Source organism: Schistocerca americana, chromosome 5 (genome assembly GCF_021461395.2).
Source record: "Schistocerca americana isolate TAMUIC-IGC-003095 chromosome 5, iqSchAmer2.1, whole genome shotgun sequence".
NCBI classification, from domain to species: Eukaryota; Metazoa; Arthropoda; class Insecta; order Orthoptera; family Acrididae; genus Schistocerca; species Schistocerca americana.
Window position 1 is genome coordinate 666,655,949 of NC_060123.1, and position 23,066 is coordinate 666,679,014.

At 38.6% G+C, this 23,066-nt stretch overlaps 1 protein-coding gene across 1 annotated transcript in view; it reads left to right on the forward strand.

The window, feature by feature from the left end:
- The window catches only part of LOC124615328 (dickkopf-related protein 3-like), a 170,205-nt gene that overhangs the window by 56,738 nt on the left and 90,401 nt on the right, over positions 1–23,066 (forward strand). Inside the window, exon 2 of the mRNA XM_047143127.1 lies at positions 11,416–11,564. Coding sequence (XP_046999083.1) covers positions 11,424–11,564 — 141 coding nt within the window. The 5' untranslated portion in view covers positions 11,416–11,423. The remainder of the gene's footprint in view (positions 1–11,415; positions 11,565–23,066) is intronic.

Consider the following 23,066-nt stretch of genomic DNA (forward strand, 5'->3'; position numbering starts at 1 on the left):
GTCAGGAGAGCGTGGAGGCCATGGAATTGGTCCGCCTCTACTAATCCATCGGTCACTGAATCTGCTGTTGAGAAGCGTACGAACACTTCGACTGAAATGTGCAGGAGCTCCATCGTGCATGAACCACATGTTGTGTCGTACTTGTAAAGGCACATGTTCTAGCAGCACAGGTAGAGTATCCCGTATGAAATCATGATAACGTCCTCCACTGAGCGTAGGTGGAAGAACATGTGGCCCAATCAAGACATCACCAACAATGCCTGCCCAAACGTTCACAGAAAATCTATGTTGATGACGTGTTTGCACAATTGCGTGCGGATTCTCGTCAGCCTACACATGTTGATTGTGAAAATTTACAATTTCATCACGTTGGAATAAAGCCTCATCCGTAAAGAGAACATTTGCACTGAAATTAGGATTGACACATTGTTGGATGAACCATTCGCAGAAGTGTAACATACAGTGACGTGGTCAACGTTATCTTGTACAGCAGCAACTTCTCTGACGCTGACATTAGGGTTATCGTCAACTTCACGAAGAATTGCCTCGTCCATTGCAGGTGTCCTCGTCGTTCTAGGACCTAGGTCTTCCCCAGTCGCGAGTCACAGGCTGGAATGTTCCGTGCTCCCTAAGACGCCGATCAATTGCTTCGAACGTCTTCCTGTCGGGACACCTTCGTTCTGGAAATCTGTCTCGATACAAACGTACCGCGCCACGGCTATTGCCCCGTACATCAAATGGGCATCTGCCAAATCCGCATTTGTAAACATTGCACTGACGGCAAAACCACGTTCGTGATGAACACTAACCTGTTGATGCTACGTACTGATGTACTTTATGCTAGTACTGTAGAGCAATGAGTCGCATGTCAACACAAGCACCGAAGTCAAAATTATCTTCCTTCAATTGGGCCAACTGGCGGTGAATCGAGGAAGTACAGTACATACTGACGAAACTAAAATGAGCCCTAACATGGAAATTAAGCGTTTCCGGACACATGTCCACGTAACATCTTTTCTTTATTTGTGTGTGAGGAATGTTTCCTGAAAGTTTGGTCGTACCTTTTTGTAACACCCTGTATATTTACGGGTGCTGGCCCCTATAACTCTGACGCTCTGTAGCGTCGTTGGATGACGTTTCCTAATCAAAATATTATGTACTCATTCCGCTCTACAAGTCCTAGCAGTTTGTAACGGGAATTTCCGAGCACCCAGCATGTAACCGAATTTGAAATGGCTTTAGTTTGTTGATACATTCAGTCAAGATATTCTTCGCACACAATATTGGAAGCTAATTGGTAGCGACCAGAAACAAAGGAATATCCGTCCGAAATGATGTATACTGTTTCGACTTTTCTTGTTACAAGTATTTCCGTTAGCCACCGCTCCGAGAATCTTCTTAGACTGTACAATCAATACTTGTCTGCTCATAGGATAGACAACATCGTAAGAGGTCATGTACAAACGATACTGCTACAAATTACATATCACTGAAACGAAACAGAATTAAACAATGACTACTAAAGTGTCTTGCACGTTGCGCAGGTAACGTTCGATCGGCAATGTTGGCAAAAAGGATGAACATACTAGCACATGAATTCCAGCGACGTCTACCGATTCAGTACCAGGGAGATGAGAAGCCAAGAAAACATGGTCGCACAGTAATGGGACTGAGTATACGAACTGCAGTGGTACAAAAATGAACTAATTACACATAAACTGAGACAACAGTTTCAAATTGCGTGTCATTCCGTTCAAAAGATGACTATGAGTTAAAAGGGAAATTAGATTTTCTGACAGAAATGCAGTTTAATATGCGAAATCAATACGTTTATTAATGTGTGTGTGTGTGTGTGTGTGTGTGTGTGTGTTTCCACGTCTCCTGCTAAATCACTGAATAGATTTCAACCAAACTCGGTATATATATCCCTTCCTGTTAGCCAATAATCGCTGTCGCGGTAAAAACCATCTGCCTATCATAGTTAAGGCGACATTACGTCATAAATAATGAGACACGTGTAAAATTGCCGCAACGTGGATGTCGTTAAATTTAGTGCTTCTTTGCTACTAACTCTACTAGCAACATTTTGCAGATGGTATTCACATATGCCGCTGAATGTTCCTACACAAATAAATCATTGTAAAACACACAGCTCAAACATAGTTCAAGAGATTTGACTTCATAAACATTGAGATGCGTGAAACAATCCCGCATCATGCATGAAATTTTAATACATTTATTCTTTACACTCCCACAGTTGAGTCAACTTAAGGAAATACCTGACACATGGCATCGCTTTTGACAGCTTTCAACTGCAAAGCGCAAACAGCTGTGGGAGGAGACGATATAAACTACGAAGATGCGTTGTCATAGAGACGTTTACAAAATCGTGTTGTAGATTCGCGAAGCAGCTGCGCTCAGGGTACAGAAACTGTGCATTACACTACAAACACAGTTCATTTTTTTTTTTTTTTTTTTTTTTTGTTCTCGTTCTTAATAGAAAACTGGCAGAACGAATATCCGGGAAATGCCCTGTTTGTCCGCTAGTTCATCTTCAATAATCACACATTCTTATAAAATGTATTATTTCTTATGATACGTGCATGGCAAGTATACCCTTCAGTACATCACAGTGGTGCTTTCGACTTGTCGAACAAACCTGTACGAGTGGACACATAGATCACTTACAATTTCGTAGGAGCAAGTCTAATTTGCGGCATCCCGATTTTCGTGTAATTACGCGATTTATAGAATTCATACTTCGTAGCACAAACTGCCATAGACAAACCTTCATAAACAGTCATGGTGAATTAAATTACTCTGTATATAACTGCAGTTCATTAAATACACTTGCCTGTGAGAATTAGTTATGCGTCCGCAGAAAAATGCAGTCGTATTGATGCCTGGGGCGGGGTGCCACGAATTCGAAATGTTTGTTGGTGCCTTACCTTTTGACACCTATCGTTGCTCCAGACTTTCATTTACTGCATTTCACGATATTCTTACAATATTACTGACCGTAGAAAGATACATTCATGTTGCTCGTCAGTCGTCACATCTGAAACTGGTGCTACGCAACGGCGTGGGCCGCGGGGAGCCCTTGTATTGTTGGGAAGTGCGTAACGTAGCGATATGTTGTGTGTATCCTCTAACATAAGAAGATATGCGGAAAATAGTAACCGCACACTTAATGAAACCATCGAGTGGTAATAGACTGATGTAAACAGGCTAGGAACAGCGGGGAATGACGCAGAAGATACGGTGCCTCTGAAATTAAAAAAGAGAGAGAGAGTGAGAGGGAGAGAGAGGGGTGGGGGGGTGGGGGGGGGGGTGGGGGAATACTGAGGAAAAAACAAACTGCGAAAGAAAATTGGAAAAATTAGTATCAGTCAAGAGAAGCTTATCGGTGTGTCAATTAAAATAATGACAGATTGTTCCGGAAATCATTGAGTCCTAAGGATATGAGGATCGTTTATTCCTTTTCGCAAGTCAAACATTCGTCTGCATTAGAATACGACCATCAATTAATTGAATATGTGGAACGTAAGTGTGCTAGATGTGAGCAAATGTTTCAGTAAGGCTACGACGGAGCATCCGTCATGAATGCCGTATACAATGGTGAACAAAAGAGCTTAAAAATTTAAACGTAGCCCTTAGAGGTGCTATAGAAGCTAATCAAGGAACATTCTTTATTTCGGAACGGGTGAGAAGCTCTACAAATTTTTTGGTCAGAGTATGATACGGTAACGGGATTTAAAAACTTGTTCCATGATTATTTCAAAGATATCTTAACCTTTTCATATTCAATATAAACCACTAGAAAGAATTAACACCACCTAATATTTTGCAGTCTGAATATATACACAATGCAGCTTAGTAGGAACCGCACCGTGTGAAACAAAAGATTGAAGATTAGTATTTAACTTCTTGTCCACTAGGAGGTCATTATAGACAGAGCGCAAACTTGGGTAGGGAGAGATGGGTAAAGAAATCGGCCGCATCCTTTTGAAAGGAACTGTCCCGGCGTTTGCCTTAAGCAGTTTGGAGGGAAATAATAGAAAACCCCGATGGGCGAACGGAGGCTTCGAATCGCAGTCTCTCCGAATTCGGGTCAATCATCTTACCAATGCGTCGTATGTCTCGGTTACTGATTGAAGTAGCTAGCATCGAAGGACCACGCGACAAACTACGTTAAGCTTCCAACATCTGTGAAAGAAGAGATATTGAGTGTAAATCGTCTGACAAAAGAATTAAAACAATACAGAAGCACTTCCACTAGCTTTGGTGAAGGCGATGGGTTGACAGAGTCCGTAACTGGACCTAATGTAACATCTTCCTTTCTAATGACTGACAATTATTATTCGCAACTAAACACCTAGTTCTAAGGGAGTAAGCACATTTTGGCGTATACGTACCATTATAACCTTATTTCCGCATCTCCTCATCACATTTCCGTTCTGTTTCCAGTGCAGCCAATGCTGATTTGAAATTTATTTTAAAAATTGCTGATGTACGGAGCAGAACACAAGGCTGCTCCAGAAGTTGAGCTTTCTTCTTCCAAACTAATTTTTTTAAAGTACTGGCATTTTACGAGGCTTCAGGAATGGCGAAATAATGCACGAATGGTCATAGACGGAACCCGAAACAATACGCCGTATGCACAAAGGCACAGAAGCAATCATTCACACGCTCCAGCCGCGAATGGAAGCAAGAGGAACAGGCTTTAATAACTCGCACAGTATATGTGTGTGTGGATGTAGATGTATAAGTTATGTAGAAAATAAAAGAGCATAAAATATTGATTTATTTTAAGTAATGGATCATTTTGCACAAACGAGAACGAAAAAATAACTCATTCAGGAAAGATAAGGATGTAGATGACTAAGCAAATATCTTTCATTAGTAGCTTACATGTTCTTATGAATACATAAACTTGTGCAGGTACTTCTTCGAAATTATCGATTCATTCTTATTTTGCCTTGTAGTACAGTATTAGATATTATTTCACTTTTTGAGACATTGTAAGAAGTTTGTCTAATTAGTTAAATAAATATTACTTTAAGAAGCTGTTTGGTGTTGTGCTTATGTAAAATGTACTTTCAGTAGTGTGCACTGGTGCAGGTGTGAATAGCCGTTTCATGTATGGATGAACCTCTTATTCCTAGACATCGCAGGATATGCCCTATCAACTGAATTATTGCTTCGATCAGGAATTGCCGTTTTTTCCCCAGTTCAGTTCAGTAATTCTTCATTAGTTATCTCATCTATATGTCTAGTCTTCAGCTTTATGCTATGTCACCACGTGTAAACTGCTTCTATTCTCTTCTTGTGAGTACTGCTTATCATCCATGTTTCACTTACATACATGGCTACAATCTACAAAAATATTTTCTCAGAGGTATCCTATCATTTAAAGGTGCATTAATTGTTAAAATAGACTTCTTTTTACAGAATACTCTTCTTGATATTGCTAGTCTACATTTTGTATCCTCTCCACTTAGGCCACTGACAGTTGTCAAATAGCAAACACCATCAATTATTTTTAGTGCATATTTATTCATCTAATTCCCTCAGTATCATATAATGTCGTTTGACAGAACATTATCACCCTGGTTGCACTTTTGTTGATATTTATCTTATAGTCTCATGTCAAAACACTAACTGCTCCATTTAACTAGTCTTCAAACCCATTTGTGGCCTCCAACAGAATTTCAGTATCATCAGCCAACCTCATAGCTTTATTCTTCTCTCTGAACATTAATTTCCTTCCCAAATATCAGTTTGATTTCCTTTACTGCTTCTCAATGTGCAGATTGAATAACATGGATAAAAGGATACAATCTTGTCTCACTCACTTCTCTATTGTTTTCCTTCCACGTTCTTCGACTCTTATAACTGCAGTTTGATATCTGGTAAGTTGTAGATAACATTTTGCTCTTAGTATTTTACCCCTGCTACTTTCTGGATTTCAGGCAGTGTATTCCAGTCAACATTATCACAACCTTTCTCTAAATCTACAACACTATGAATATACGGTATGTTAAAGATTTTTTTGAAATATTCCACATCCATGAGGACCATTAGCATATTAATATAAGCATATTTATTTTTCTTCATAAATGTTTATAGTGTCTAGGGCTACTTGTTTTTCTGACGTGTTCTACATCCAGGAGTATCTCCTCATGATGGGTTCATTGGAACAAAAAGTACATCTAATCTAATCATTCATATTGTAGTCATATGACACTACTTTTTGGTATTTTATTACATGTGCTATGTTACATTTAGAACATTCTTATCACTTCCATGTGACTATACTGGCTATCAGTTCCCCTCCAGTAAAATGTGTGAGGAAAATCATTTTCCAACCAGGAGCAGAGTATTTACGTGTAGTGCACCTTGACCATTTGTTGATAATTGAATTTCAATGCTGCTGTCGTTACAGGAAATGGAACATCTTTGCACTGCTATGATTTGGTTCTACACTGCCAGACACCTTTCTCTCAGCCTCAGATACATGGCTTATTGGAGTACTGCAACTATCAAGAAAGCTGTAAGCTCTGCTGGCAATAATATTAATGCTTTTTATTCCCTCATGTGTTCAGGCTAGGCAGCAGGTCTGTTGTGGAGTGATCACTCACGGTTAGGGTTGCCATATTCCATAAAATAAAAAAGGGAGTGATGATTTGTAATTAGTTTATAACAATGTTAAACAAAAATACACAAATGTGTTGTACCACACAAAAAATTACATAGCCCTTCCATATATTTAACAAGAGTCCACAATATATTAATAATGTAGAAGTACACATTTAAAGAACACAAAAAGTACCTACTGATTATTTTCCAGCACTACTCAGTCAAATGTCCATCTTTCCAGGAAAGTGGTCAGTGTAGACAGCTGCCATGCAGGGGACCTGGATTTGACTTCCAGATTTTTCCTTAGTGGGAGGACTATAACAGAGTGCACTCAGTCTTGTTATGCCAGCTTGCCAACTAGTAGTGACTCCAAAGTCTGGAAAGTCTGTAAAATGGCTTGGAGAGCGGTGCACTGGCAGTATCCCCGTCCATACCACATCCATATCATGCTGTAAGGTAGAGGATGACATGGCAGCTGGTAGACATCCCTTGGACCTACAAAGCCTGGCAAGGAGCTCATATATCAGTTGTATTTCTGTAAACTTTGGGCACCTTTTAGTAATTGAATATCGTGCATCGCAAATTTAAAAATTTCTGAACAGAGCATGTCTTCATAGTTCATGTGTTCCTGGAATTCTGCCTTCATTAAATCTGTTGAACATCTATTTCTTGTCTCACACCACTTACTCTCCATGAAAGAAAAGATTCACTCCATAAAGCCACTGGGCCAGGGATTTTGAACAAAAACCCTAACACCTTGGAAATATTTGATACACCTTCTAGTACAGATAGTGAAGAAAAGAATTTAAGCCAGTCTGCAATGTTGTCACTATCTTTGTTCACACTGTTGCTAAGATAATCTCAATGACCACTGAACGCCTCGTATAGGTCATCTATGCAGATACTTTGTTAGGTGAAACAGTTGTACAGCCTTTCCAGAATTTTTGAACTCAGTCCTTTCCTGTAGAGAGAAAGCTGCAAGGGATGCATAGGGACTGTCATCTGTCATTTCATACCTTTTGTTGTAGATACTGAAACATATTTATATAAAAGCTGCTAAAGTCTTGAGTTACCTTTTTTCTACAAATTCATAGATGGTACATTTTGGAAGTGTTCTGTTGTCTTTTCTTCTCTTCTGGATTTTAAAAATAAGAAGTATCATTTGTTTGTACATCTCTAGTACACTTAGGTCGGACCTTTCCAGTGTTTTAGCCACTATTTCCAGCTGACTCCCAATGTTACTTAAGAAATTAAAGTAGATTTCAGATAACAAACCACCTGTGAGTCATCTTTCTCGAAAATATTAGTAATTGGCTGACAGTAAGGAATGCTAATGAAGTATGAAGGCATGTTGAAAGGTAATGCCTCTGAACTTTATGAAGTAACCCTTACAGCTTTTTAAATAAACCAAACATTACTAACACTCTAAATTTTTATTATTCATGTTTATTATTTATTTCTCAACTTAGTCACCCTGGCAATGAACACATCTCCCAATGAGAGACCAGTTCGTTGATACTGTCACTGTAGAATGTTTGATTTTGTTGACAAAGCCACAACCTCACCTCTGCTTTTACCACTTCAGCATTGTCAAAGTGAAGTCCTCAAAGCTGTTCTTTAAGTTTTTGAAACAGATGAAAATCAGATCTGTATGGATGATGATGATGATGATGATGATGATGATGATGATAGATGATAGATGATAGATGACAATGAACCAAAGGCACTGGATTGGTGCAGATGTTGCAGTGCTTCTGTGTGTTCTGCCATTGTCACTGTATGCAGCTTCCATTCTTCTGTGGGTTTCAATTGAAGCAGGTTTTCTGTCATTAGAAACTTGATTACAACACTGTTTTGCATGCACCAACATTTTTATATTATACACTGCCTTATTGCATGCTACAATCTGCAACTTGAACCCTTGAGAAGCTGAGGGCTGCAATTTGTATCAGCAAAATGGGAAAATTGAGTAATATCAATAACACATTATACTGAAACCAGTATTGAGAACAGAATGAAAAATCTGGGGGCATTACTTGTCAGCACACCCTTGTAACGTTTGATTGTTTACAGTTCTGAAGCAGTCTAGAAATGGCTGGTGTTAATGAGAGCCGACCTAGTTGGAAAATTCCTCGAAATATCAGTCCTCTCATAATTCACAAATTCAGAAATTTATTTTGATTCTTCTCTTCCTTTGACTGAGACTGAGAAATGATTATATATCTTCAACACTACATTTACAAGATCAGTATCTAATCTGTAAGTTGCAAACCTAATTTTGTTATGTATGACATGATTAGAACAATTAACTTTTAGCAAGTTAGGGTTTTTATTTCTCAGCAACTGATATAAGAATTATGTTTCTCCAAAGTTCACATTGGTGTTGTCTGCAGAGTAAGAAGACACGCAATTCACAACCAAATTGTGTTTTTTCTAAGCCTTTCTGTACCATATCACTGATTTCCATAGGTGTTTCCTCAATACTTTCAACAAAATCTAGAGGTTTATTCTGCATTACCTTTAAAACATCAAAGTATCAGATGTCAAATGGGAACATTTTTCAATTGCTGTTGTTTGATGCATTGGTTGCCACCAAAAAAAAGTTCTCATAATGGTGCCTGTACACTGTCCTGTGTGGTTCCAAGTCTATTCCTGACATATGACACTTAAATGCAGAACTCATTTGGTCTGTAGCATGGGGATTTATTCCACTTTTATAGATATAGCTACTCTCTCTTCCCTTGTATTGTGTATACAATGATGTGGTAACAAGTTGCATCGAAGTGCATCTGCTAGATTTCTGTGACTACCAAAGGACGTTCTGTTATGCACAGCACATCTGAAGAAATATATTTGAATTTTCAATCATATTTAGTGACAAGAGATCTTATTCTTCTTATTTAATAGGCTTCTTATGTTTTCGCAGAGAAGTCTGAATGCAGTTTGATTGTCACTGTTTGCACAGTTCACGTTGTCATTTTCTTTTTATTTCTATTTGTTATAAGTTATACAGCAATAGCCCTGTCTTTCTGAAACATTTAACCTAAAAAGTCCCAGTGAAAATGTTGGAAATCATGGAGATTTGACAGAAAGTGCTCTGGTTACACTGAATGTTTCTAGAAATTAGCCATGTAATTTTACCATGACCATATGACCCCTTACTGGAATGTTTCTAGAATTTTACCATGACCATATGACCCCTTACTGGAATCATTAAGATGTATACATACCATACCATGTGAGGGAAAATGAACTGTCACATCCATGTGGTCACTCCACAACTCCTGGCACACTTTTGGAGTTCTGCATTTACACATTTGACACATTTCTCCATCCAAGGCTTTTTATATCGCTCAAATAGTGAAGCAGTCTTCACATTAGTGTAACAAGCATTCCCAGTGTTATGCCTGATATCATACTCAGTTGCATAGTTGAGGTTAGCTGCAGCCAAGAACTACTACATTATCATCTTTACCATGACCATATGACCATTTTCTGGAAAGCCTAAATCACAGATGGCATCACTGAGTCCACTTGGTTCAAAGGATACTATTTACCAGGTATTTTCTAAGGGAGCTCTGTACTAGCTCAGACATTGATTTCCCATCAGCAGCTGGTCTCTCTCTCTCTCTCTCTCTCTCTCTCTCTCTCTCTCTCTCTCTCCCCCTCTCGCTCTCTCTCCATCTCATCTCATCTTCATTGGATCCCGCCCAACACACCAAAGCAGCAGCTAATAAAAGGACTTGCACCTGGTCCAGACAGGAATCTGCCAGCTAATAAAGCCATATGATCATTTTATTTTGCCAACAGACAGATCATCTTGGTTTTCTTTAACCCCATGACTATTGATATTTCTTCCATTCTTACATTTTCATACACTAAATCATTTACTGTCACATTTACATCCAAATTACAAAAGATATTTCATAATATTACTTGAAAATACAGCTCTTCGGTTGCACAGGTGCACGGTTGCTACATTATCGGCCATGTTCAAAATTGAGAGATATTTCATCTAGGATCAAATCATCAGTACTGATGTACTGTGACCTTCAACCATAATTTGGAATTTTGCTGTGTGAAGCTATTCAAAACAGAATGTCAACAGCTGTTTAAGTGTTCTCAGTCAGTACCAAAAGCACAAAATTATTGAAGTCAACACTGTTAAGTCTGCATAACCTTACCAACATTCTAAATGCTTGTCTGTAAATGGTCTAACAGTACTACTAGCGTGTGCATATTCCAGTAGTGATCATAAGCATACCACATCTACTGATATTCCATGCACCTTTTAATTTTTTATCAGTATTACATGTTTGTTTGTTTTATATCTAAGGAAGATAAGACATGGGTGTTTTCAGATCTACATTACCTTTGACTCACAACTATAGCTATTATTACCCTGCAGCTAAGCCATTTCAAATAATCTGCCCTAGAAAAGTCCTACAACTGGTAAACAGAAGCTCTGAGCAATGTTTTGAGTTGTGCCCTTGTAGGAGAGTTGCTATGAGCATTGTCTATGGAAATTAATGGTCAGTTTTTGAGTTCAAGACTTGAACACACTTCCAATCTGTCAGGGAGTTTCAAATTATGTCTATACTAATATATTCCATTAACCTACTTCATGTTCCTGAAAATTTTCATTTATATTGTGACTTACAGACAATCAGGTGTGCATTAATAGCACTGGAAGGTTACAAGAAAAGAATTTGATGCCCTTTATGTTTCTGCATAACCACAAATGTGTGTGTCATTTAAAATTGCATCTTGTTTCAGAATACAAAATGACCACTGCTAGAAGGAAAGCTGTTTTTCTGCCATACTATTTGCTTGTGGCTGTGGTGTTGATTGCTGTGCTGATCTGTGATGTCCAGCATGCTGTAGCAGATCCTGTTCCAGGGCCATGCATCAAGGATGACCATATGGTGAGTCATACATGTTATGCATTGCCAATGCAGTCTAGTCTCCAATGTGTCTAAATGATATTTTATAATATATGTGTACTGTAAATAGATCTTTGTATTTAGACTATAGATAAGCATTAGCGTTTTTGAGAGAGGATGGCAAGGATCTGATATTGGTAAACATAAAGAACAATACCTTTTGCTGATGAAATATTTGGACAAGTGTAAAACTATTATTTTACCTCTATATTTGTAAAGAGTACAATTAGATAGTAGTGGTGCACTAAACATCACATAATACATAACTTAATTGTTTGCATGTACATAAATATAGTATATTATTATGTAATGTGGCTTGGTGTATGTTTTCTGCCAGCTGATCTTTGTATATTATTCTGGCTGTTAATGTAACCGTATCTTTTGTCTACATCTACATCCATACTCTGCAAACAAGATGGTATGTCCCATTCATGTATGGAGTGTGCGAAGAATTCCTCTGTGCATGCTGTAATTAAACTAATCTTTTTCCCACAGTCAGGACTGATAGTTAGGGGTTTGTATCAGATTCTTAGTCACCACCTAAAGCCGGTTCTTGAAATCTTGTAACCAAACTTTCTCAGGATAGTTTCCATCTGTTAGAAAGTCTGCCATTTCAATTCTTTCAAAATCTCTGTGACACTCTCCCGTGGTTCAAATTAACCCTGTGGCCATTTATGCTGTCCTTCTCTGAATATGTGGTCCCACACACAAGATCAATATTCTGGAATGGGTTGCTTCAGTGATTTGTAAGCAATCTCCTTTGTAGAGTGATTCCATTTCCCTAGTATTCTGCCAACAAACTGAATTCTACTACTTGTTATACCCACAACTGAGCCTGTGTGGTTGTTCCATTTCATGTCCCTGCGAAGTGTTACACTCAGGTATTTGTACGATTTGATCAATTCCAGTTGTGGGTCACTTACATTATACACATAAACATTTTATGAAGTGAAGTTTCTTAAATTTTGAAACCTTTAAAGCAAGGTGGCAGTCTTTGCACCACTTTGGTATCTTATCAAGATTTGACTGAATATTTGTGCAGCTTCTTTCAGACTGTACCTCATTATACACTACTGGCCATTAAAATTGCTACACCAAGAAGAAATGCAGATGATAAATGGGTATCCATTGGACAAATATATTATACTAGAAGAGATATGTGATTACATTTTCATGCAATTTGGGTGCATAGATACTGAGAAATCAGTACCCAGAACAACCACCTCTGGCTGTAATAACGGCCTTGATACGCCTGGGCATTGAGTCAAACAGAGCTTGGATAGCGTGTACAGGTACAGCTGCCCATGCAGCTTCAACACAATACCACAGTTCAAGAGTAGTGACTGGTGTATTTTGATGAGTGAGTTACTCGGCCACCATTGACCAGACGTTTTAAATTGGTGAGAGATCTGGAGAATGTGCTGGCCAGGGCACCAGTCAAACATTTTCTGTATCCAGAAAGGCCTGTACAGGACCTGCAACATGAGGTTGTGCATTATCCTGCTGAAATGTTGGGTTTCACAAGGATCGAATGAAAGGTAGAGCCACGGGTTGTAACACATCTGGAATGTAACATCCACTGTTCAAAGTGCCATCAATGATCAATGTGAACAAGAAGTTACAGAGACGTGTAACCAATGGTACCCTATACCATCAAGCCGGGTGATACGCCAGTATGGCGATGACGAATACACGCTTCCAATGTGCATTCATCGCGATTTCACCAAACACGGATGCGACCATCATGATGCTGTAAACAGAACCTGGATTCATCCAAAAAACTGACGTTTTGCCATTTGTGCACCCAGGTTCATCATTGAGTACACCATCGCAGGCGCCCCTGTCTGCGATGCAGCTTCAAGGGTAACCACAACCATGGTCTCTGAGCTGATAGTCCATGCTGCTGCAAACGTCGTCGAACTGTTCGTGCAGATGGTTGTTGTCTTGCAAATGTCCCCATCTGTTGACTCAGGGATCGAGACGTGGCTGAACGATCCATTACAGCCACGCGGATAAGATGCCTGTCATCTCAACTGCTAGTGATACGAGGCCATTGGGATCCAACATGGCATTCCGTATTACCCTCCTGAACCCACCAATTCCATATTCTGCTAACAGTCATTGGATCTCAACCAATGAGAGCAGCAATGTCACAATACGATAAACTGCAATCGCGATAGGCTACAGTCCGACCTTTATCAAAGTCAGAAACGTGATGGTACGCATTTCTCCTCCTTACATGTGGCATCACAACAACGTTTCACCAGGCAACGCCGGTGAACTGCTGTTTGTGTATGAGAAATCGGATGGAAACTTTCCTCATGTCAGCATGTTGTAGGTGTCGCCACTGTCACCAACCTTGTGTGAATGCTCTGAAAAGCTAATCATTTGCATATCACAGCATCTTCTTCCTGTCGGTTAAATTTCCTGTCTGTAGCACACATCTTCGTGATGTAGCAATTTTAATGGCCAGTAGTGTAGATATGTGCACCACCTGCAAAAAGTCTGAGATTACAATTAATATTGTCTGCAATGTCATTAATAAGACATGAACAGCAAGGGACTCAGCACACCTCCCCCGGGCACACCTGAAGTTACTTCATCAATCAGTGGGTCTCTATCCAAGATAATTTTCTGCATCTTCTCTACCAAAATACCCTCAAACCAGTCACAAATTTCAAATGATACCCTGTATAACTGTACTTTTCATAATAATTATAGGTGTGGTAGAGTCAAATCTTTTCAGAAATTGAGAAATACTGCATCTGCCTGCCTGTCTTGATCTTTGGCTTTCAGTACGTCATGTGAGAAATGTGAGAGATGGGTTTCACATGATTAGTGTTTTTGAAATCTGTGGTAGGTGGCAAGGAGGAGGTCATTCTATTCTAGACACCTCACTGTATTTGGGCTCAGAATATGTTCTAAGATTCTACAACAAATGTCTGTCACAGATATAGGATGATAGAATTGTGGATCACTTCTTCTATTCATCTTATAGACAGAAGAGGCCCATACTTTCTTCCAATCACTCGGCACCATGTTTTGTTCATGGGGTGTGTGATAGATTATGGCTAACAGAGGGGCTAACTCTGCCACAATTTTGGTATAGGACCTGCTAGTGATTCGATCAGGCCCTGTTGTTTGTTCTGTTTCAATGATTTCAGCTGCTTCTCAATGTCACCTACGTATCTGTTTCAATTACCTTCTCCGTATTATGGGAATTATTTTGGGGCAACATTACTGAATTTTTTTAAAGGGACATTTGAAAAATTTATTAACCATTTCTGTTTTTGTGTTCCTACTCTTAATTTCAATTCCTGTCCCATCTGTGAGTTACTGGACACTAAACTTTGGTGCCACTAGCAGCCTTTACATATGATCGGAACTTCTTTGGGTTTTGTGGAAGATATTTCAACAATATTCTGCTATCGTAGTCACTGAAGAATTTACATATTGCACTCTTGAGAACCAAACATGTTTAACTCAGTATCTTTCTATCTATAGCTTTGTTTTATACTTGTTATGCAATAGTTTGTTATTTTAGAAGTTTCTTTATAGCAGCTGTGTACCATGGGGGCACCTCTTACAATATACAATTGTACTGAGTATGTTTCTACCCTGTGTGTGATAAGCTATTCTTTTCAACTTGAGCCATAGTTTCTCTACATGCTCCTGTTCTGAGCTAAAAGTTCAGTGTTTCTCATCCAAAGCTTTCTATTTGTTTCAGTTGCACTTTAAACTTTGCTATAACTACCTCATGGTCATAGTTATGTTTTGATATGGACATCCTCAAAGATGCCTTGCCTATCTGTTTACATTAGATCTAATACCCTTTCATCACTGCTGGTGTTCTGAACTGTCTGCTGTTGGTAGTTTTCAGAGAAGGTATTTAGTAATGTTTCATACCAACCATTTCATGCTAACCACTAACATAGCTATAATTATCCCAATTGATTGTTGGATGATTAAAGTCCCATCTAATAATTGCAGTTGGAGCTGGGCACTTACAAGCAGGCTGAGGTTTTGTCTAAAGATTTCAGTTACATCGAGAGGTGAGTCTGGACATTGATAGAAGGAGCCAATTGTAATTTTATGCCTGTCTTTGATACTGTGACTTGCCCAAGGGATCTCACATGCAGCTCCAATTTCTGTCTCAGTGGATTTGATGTCTACTGCAACAAATACACTGCCTCCATTTCCTATTACCCTATCTTTTCAGTATACACTTAAATTTCCACCAAAAATCTCACTGCTGTCCACTTTAGGTTTTAACCACATTTCTGTACCTAGTATTATGTGAGTTTCACTGATTTTTAGGAATGCTTTGAACTCTGGCACTTTGTTGTGAATTCTTTGAAAGTTATCCACTAGGATTTTGATCATCTCACCTATGGGGGGTGTTTCTTTGGATCTTACACTTATACTTCAAAGTTTCTTTATCTACTGGATGGAGAGTCACCTAACCTTAAAAAAAACTTGTGTGCCCCACACAAAAAATTAGCTATCTGGGTAGCTGCCTTTCATATGTAGTGGACACTTAATACATTTAGTGGAAGCCTGCAGTTCTCAACATATAGCATAAGTCTAGGAAACCACAGCGTAGCTTATTACAGAACTTTTACAGTCCCTGGACCAAGCCTTCCACTGACTCAGAACTAGGGAACAATGCTGCAGATCGTGAGCTTCGTTGAAACTCCGTGAACCAGGCTGCCATTATCAATCTCCTCTACAAGGTACTAGAGTCGTCCAGTTATGATCTTGGAGCCCAGATTACAGGCATCATTTGTTCCAAAGTGTGCCACAATCTGCTAATGGTTGCACATTGTTCCATCAGTGGCTGTCATAATAGCCTCTTCAGCATGCTGAATGAGGTCTCCAGGCATACGCACAGTACACTTGGTGCTCCATCCCATCCCTTGATGCCATTTCCCTAACAGATACCGTTATACACCATACATTTGAACTCCCAACAATTAACAGACCCATTAATGTTTGCATCCTCTTGACACAGGACAGAGCAGTAATAAAGGTTTCTTGGGCTTCCAGCCGCATCAAGTGGTTTAAAATCCAAATGGTTTAAAATCCAAGTCACCACTTGACAATGGCTGAGGAGTACTCGGCCAAAAGCTCATCGATTTTTAAACCACGTGACATGGCTGGAAGCCCGAGAAGCCTTTATTAGTACATATCACCATGAAACTATGCACTCCTTTAGGATGGAGCAGGTTTCCCAAAAGTCTCACTGGCTCAGTTTTGGTTTTAGTGAAAGACAGCAAGTCAGACTTGTTGGTTAGGTGTACACACGTGACATCTTAAGTTCTCCCTAGTCCTTGTCTGACCTATACAGGGTGCCTAGCTCTGCCATTGGCATGTCACTTAAAGTGAAATGAAATGAATGAGAGTAGTGATGGACCCTGTATGTCCCACAGAAGAGACAGTATCCTTCAGTAATTGAGGTACCTTTGATATCTCTGGTACATGACTCTTGGTAGCACTCCCAAGACATCCATTTGCAGCACTTCTTGATCGCTTTACAGTAGTCAGGAAGATTTTAGCTGCTTAACAACAGCAAACACAATGGGGCTGTATTGTGTCTGATGCAATATTTTACACAACAGTAACAGACAGCTATAAACTAAGCTTGCTGATTCTTTTCTAATTTATGATTCTGATATGCTACAAGTATTACCAGTAGCCTTTTAGAGCTAAAGTGATTAACAACCAAAATGAGATATATATTGAGAGAAGAAAAACTTGGAACAAGTGTAAATGTTTCTCTGAAATGTTTTGCAGGTTATTGTCAGCAACAAATTTGACAGTAACATTAATTGCAGTAACATTAAATGCAGGGAATACACACTCAAATTACAACAGAAAAATAATGTGACAATATACATTACTTACTTGCAGTAACTGCAAATTACAGATGCTGATTTACTATGAAATAGGTTATGCAAAACACTCATGAAACAAGCTTACAATGATGACATTATACAGTTGAATGTATCACATTTCTGAAAAACACAGGTTATGCCTACAAATTGGTGATACAGTATCCATGCGATCATCTACATTAGGTTTGATAAAATGAGCACACTTAAAATTTATGTTACATTTTTGGATCTAACTTTTCAAAATGATTTTATTTGACCCATGTGACTTTAATTGGAGGCACGAGGAATATTGAAAGTTGACTCAGCTTGTATACATGAAGATAAGTAAATAATGTACAAAACGCGTAGATTTTGCACTCGGCTAATTTTGTGTCCCCTTTTACACTAGTCTGCCAAAGATGAACATTGCAATATCAATATATCTCACAAAACTAACATGCAATGTGGATTACAACAAACACATGTCCATTTGGAGTAGCTAACAAAATGCCATTTATACTATGGTTTGGAATCAATTTTAAATTGTTCAGACACCCCAGACTCCCCTTCACTCCTCCATAACTTATAGGATGATTTTGTTTACAGGCTTGAGGAAGACAAGGGCCTTAGCACTTCCAGCTAGACCATTCCAAGTAATCTCTTCCCTTCCATTAATAAGAGTTCAATACTAATGAACAGTAGTCAAGGAACAGTGTATGTTATGTAAATGGCCATAATTGTGAGTAAATTAGGTAATTATAATTAAAATTCTTCCACTGAATTTGTTTGGCTTTTTCCAAAACTACCGGGTGGTTATAATTAAACTTTCCCTGTTTAACACATTGTAACACAGAATTAATTATTGTACGAGTACCAAACTTGGTAGCACTGATGTGCATGATTTCCATGCATCACATTGCCACTGTCCAGTTCCAACTATGGCCAGGTGCCATGATCAGTCATCATGATTCATAGTTTCACACACCTGACGAGTCGCATCTCACTTGTTGATGTGTCAACATGAGCTTGGACAAAATCAGCAGGACATTATTGGTGAAGCTCTACTATCAAAACAACAGTAATGATGCAGCTGCACTTCAAGAATATCACTGGCTGAAAGGATTACAGAAGGGTCTTCTTTCTCCACCTACTGTGCGGAGCATGATGAAGTAGTTTGAATCAATTGGAGAACTGAGCATCACTCCGGGAAGAGGGTGATGACCAGTTGCACCACATGTGGTTGATGAGATTACTGTTGCTATGGCAGACAGTACTGCATGCAATTCCCCATCATCAGGCAGTGCATGTGCTGTGTCAAGGCAGTTGAACATCCCATGGTCCACTGTACAGAAGGTGCTTCTAACCATTCTCAAATGGTATCCATACAAGATCCAAATCATATAGCAGCTTGCACCTCAGGATGCACAAGGAAGTGTTGACTTCACTCTCCACTTTATTGCAAAGATTGTAGTTGATGAGGTCTGACTGTGTGGACCATCCTATGGACAGACAAGGCTCATTTTCCCCTGACTGGTGAGGTGAACACACAGAATTGGCAAGTATGGGGATGTTCACCTCCAGTCACTGTGCATGACGTTCCTCTGTATGTTGAACGTGTCACCATATAGTGTGGCTTCATGGATATGTTCATCATTGGCCCATTCTTTTTGAACAGGTTGGCACTCAAGGACTACAGATGTGTAGTGTGACTCACCAACGATTTTGTGATATGCTTCTCCAGCATGTCATACCCACTCTGCAGGAGAAAGGCGCATTGAACTCAACAGTTTTCATGCAAGATGGGTCCCCACCACACATTGCTTGTGACATTGACCCCGTTCTCTGAAACACATTTGAAAATGATCAAGTTATCAGCCGATCATTTGAAACTGCTTGGCTGGCGTGATCACCTGCTCTCACTCCCTGTGATTTCTGGTTGTGGGGCTACCTGGAGGACAGGGTTTACCAGGGAAACATTCACTCACACGCTAATCCGAAATGCAGCATATCAAGAGAGGTAGCCAGCATACCAATGGAAATGCTTTGTTCTGTTGTACAGAATGCAATCCCACACTTTCAGACTCTTCTAGACACTGATGGGTGCCATATTGGGCCCCTTTCATAGTAGTAATGGTACTGGTATGTAATGGTATGATGTACCATAGCAACACATTAAAAGTGTTTCAGTTGAATTGATTCTCCATTATTTTTCTTCCCCATGTCCTTGGCATTAATGCTACCAAGTTTGGTAAATCATTCAGTAATTAGTTTCCATGTTATAATGTGTTAAATAGGGAAAGTTTAATCATAACCACCTGGTATATTTCTGTTGTGATTCTACCTTAAATCATTCTGGATGGGTATCCATAGATATTTGATGGGTTTGAATGATCCCAATAACTTCTCAGTGATGAGATGATCAAATTGTATTGGGCCATTTTGTATTTTTACGCACTTTGCATGACATTTTCTTATGGTGACAATCAACTGACAGTTTTTTTACCAAGTTTTTATCATCAGAAGATCATCTTACATCTTTCCATCATTTTGCAACTATTCATTCTCCCTGTATACAGCCTTGGTGTTAATATAACATTAATATCACAGTCAGACTCTCCTGATATAAGCCACATGCTTTCGTTGCTCATACCGCCTATTTATTGAGAATATTAGATTGAATAATGTTTGCCAATAAATCTTCATTGCAACCACAAGCCTTTGTTTGTGCGCTCTCATGAGTCTCAATGACCTAAATTACAGTTTTATTTAATACTTATGTAGTAGAACTACATAAAAATGTTGTGTGCACACACATTAATTAATTAATCTCAGTATTAATAAAGTAGGTAAAGTCAATGCAACCGAACTTTCTGAAAAGTTATTATACGCGGACATAACTTATGCAGTCCATTTTATATTAATTGAATGACACAAAAAGAAAGGAAAATGCTAGAGTACAACACAATACATTGCTGGTCATAGAAAATATTCTGATTAAAAAAAGTGGGAAGGCTGCCCTGCCGAAGTTGTCTGAAACTAATTTCTGACCCTTGCACAAAATTAGTGTGACAGGAAAGCTTACAAACACAATGATTGCTAGAGGAAGCCTTCATGAAAGCCAAACTTTGTTGTTGTGAAAATGTTATTCTCAGAATGGTGATCAAATATTCTGTTGCAAGCAGCCTTCTAAAAACTTTTTAGAGACCATGAAAAGGAACAACATGAACCTGTAACTAGAGTTCAGTTGGTTATCTCCACTTTTATAAAGTGGACTACCTAGTCGGCACAATATTTTAGCACTGGGTTAAAGTGACGCCATAATCAGAAAAGTAATTAATTTTCAGCAAGTTCATGAATTTTGTAATCTCTTTGGTGACAGTAATGTCTGGCAGTGGAAAGACTGTCTAAAGGTACTTTTACACCTGTGCGCCTTGCAGCTAGTCACTGTGCAGCTGTAGCTTGTCTCACATGGCAGTAGAGGCACAGTTGTGATTGGAATCACTCCACATGCACATGTTAAGGAAGAGACGTGCAACCTACATGTATGCCTCTACTTGCATGTGGGGGAAGCACAGTCGCACAGCAACTAGTTACAAGGCACACAGGTGTAAATGCACCTTAAATAAGTCTGACATATAGCATCTACATCCAGTGGTCCATTTTTTGTATGTGTGCTTTCAGACAGTTGAATATGATGTGCCTTACCAAGTTCATTTGTTTCATTCCTGATAATGTTGAAACTTGCTTTTCTTTGTGCTTAAAATTTGAGTTCACTCTGTACAGTGTATAGCTTTAGCTAGAGGTCTGTGCAGGCACAGATATCCATGGATATCCACAATAATATTCACTTTGAACATGGAAACCTTAGTGGAAACAGATATCCAAATTAACTAATTAATTAATTCATTCATTCAGACATCATGTTTCATCTATCCTATCAAAAAGGAGAAACTTCAGGAATATGGAACAGGGCAAGATATACATTAACATGAGACAGAGACATCATAGAAACTTAATCTTTATACTATATTAACTGTAAAGTATCACTGTACTGCTTAATGATGGTCATACTTTTGCATCAAATGTTAAGTGAGTAAACTAGTAAAAAAGCTGCTACTTTGAATAAAGCTGTTTATCAATCAGTAATTTACATATTTACTTACTACAATGGTATTTCTCAAATAATTTTTTACATCTATAAATACTGTTCTCAGTATTTTATTTCTTGTCATACAGCTTTATAACAAACATCAATACCTGGCACGTAGCTAACAGACCTTTTCAATCCCTGTAAATAGACACTCAAATAATTTGCAGAAAGAGTGGCTAATATGGTATGTTTTTAATTTTATTTTGAATTGGTAGGGATTTTGAATTTCTTGCTTTATGTCAGACAGGAGTTTGTTGAATATCTTCCACTAGAATACATAATTCCAGTCTGAACGCTAGACAAGGAGCCAAAGTCGACACGAAAATTATTTTTGAGCCTTGCATTGTAACAGTATGTATTACAGTTCAACTGAAACTGTTTTTTTATTATTAGCAGGAAAAACCATTAAGTTGTATATGTATCTGAGAGTGAGTGTAAGAATTCTAAGAATTTTATGGTCCTTAAAATGGGCTTCTGTGATATATTCAGTTATCTACTTTACACAATATTCTTACTATGGCCTTTGGCTGAACAAAGACGTTTGGTCTTTAGGTACACTATCCTGGAAGTTGATTCCACAAGTTAAGAGGGAGTGAGAATATGCAAAATAAGCCATTACTCTTGCCTTTAAGTTAACAAAATGAGAAATGCTGCTAAGGGTCTAACATGCTGAACTTAACTTCCTGATTAGTTTATCCATATTTTGAGTCAATTTTAACTTACTGTCCAGCTGCACCTGAAGGAATTTTGCACACTCTGCTTCATTCAGTGTGTGACCATTCATGGGTGTCTGGTGGTAGGAGGTCAGTATTGTCATTGTGAAATTGCATTATACGAATCTTCATGAGATTAAGCTGTGAACAGCTTGTAGACTTATTCAGATCTCATCTGAGCTATGTCCACTAGGACTTAAATTAATGATGATTTTCTCTTTATTTTTGAAATACAAGCAATCAGTACTAACAATTATTATTGTTGTTGTTGTTGTTGTTTGAAGCATTATTATTACCCCTTTGGGACAGGGTACCATTACACAGGGTGATTCTGTGTGTTACAAGTTTTCAGCGATGGTGGAGAAGGGTAATTGCATCAATTTGAGATAAGGGGCCTTAGTCCAAAAATGATTGTTATAAGCAAAAATCTTTGTGATACCTCTGACAGTGGAATACCTGTACCAGTACTTTTCTTGCTGACTGTCGACAACTTTCAGAGGTGTTAGTGTGGATCAAAATAAATAAATAAATAAATAAATAATATGTCTAGTACACATTAGCTCTAACATGCATACCTTAAGAGATATGGACATTTGTTCATCTTAATTACTGTAAAACACATCAGTTCTACTACAAGCTCTCTGATTTCCATATTTCTGGATTATGTGGTATGGACCAAAACAAGAAAAAAATGTTCAATAAATATGGGCACTCGTGCAGTAGAAGAGATTTGTTTCACAGTAGTGTA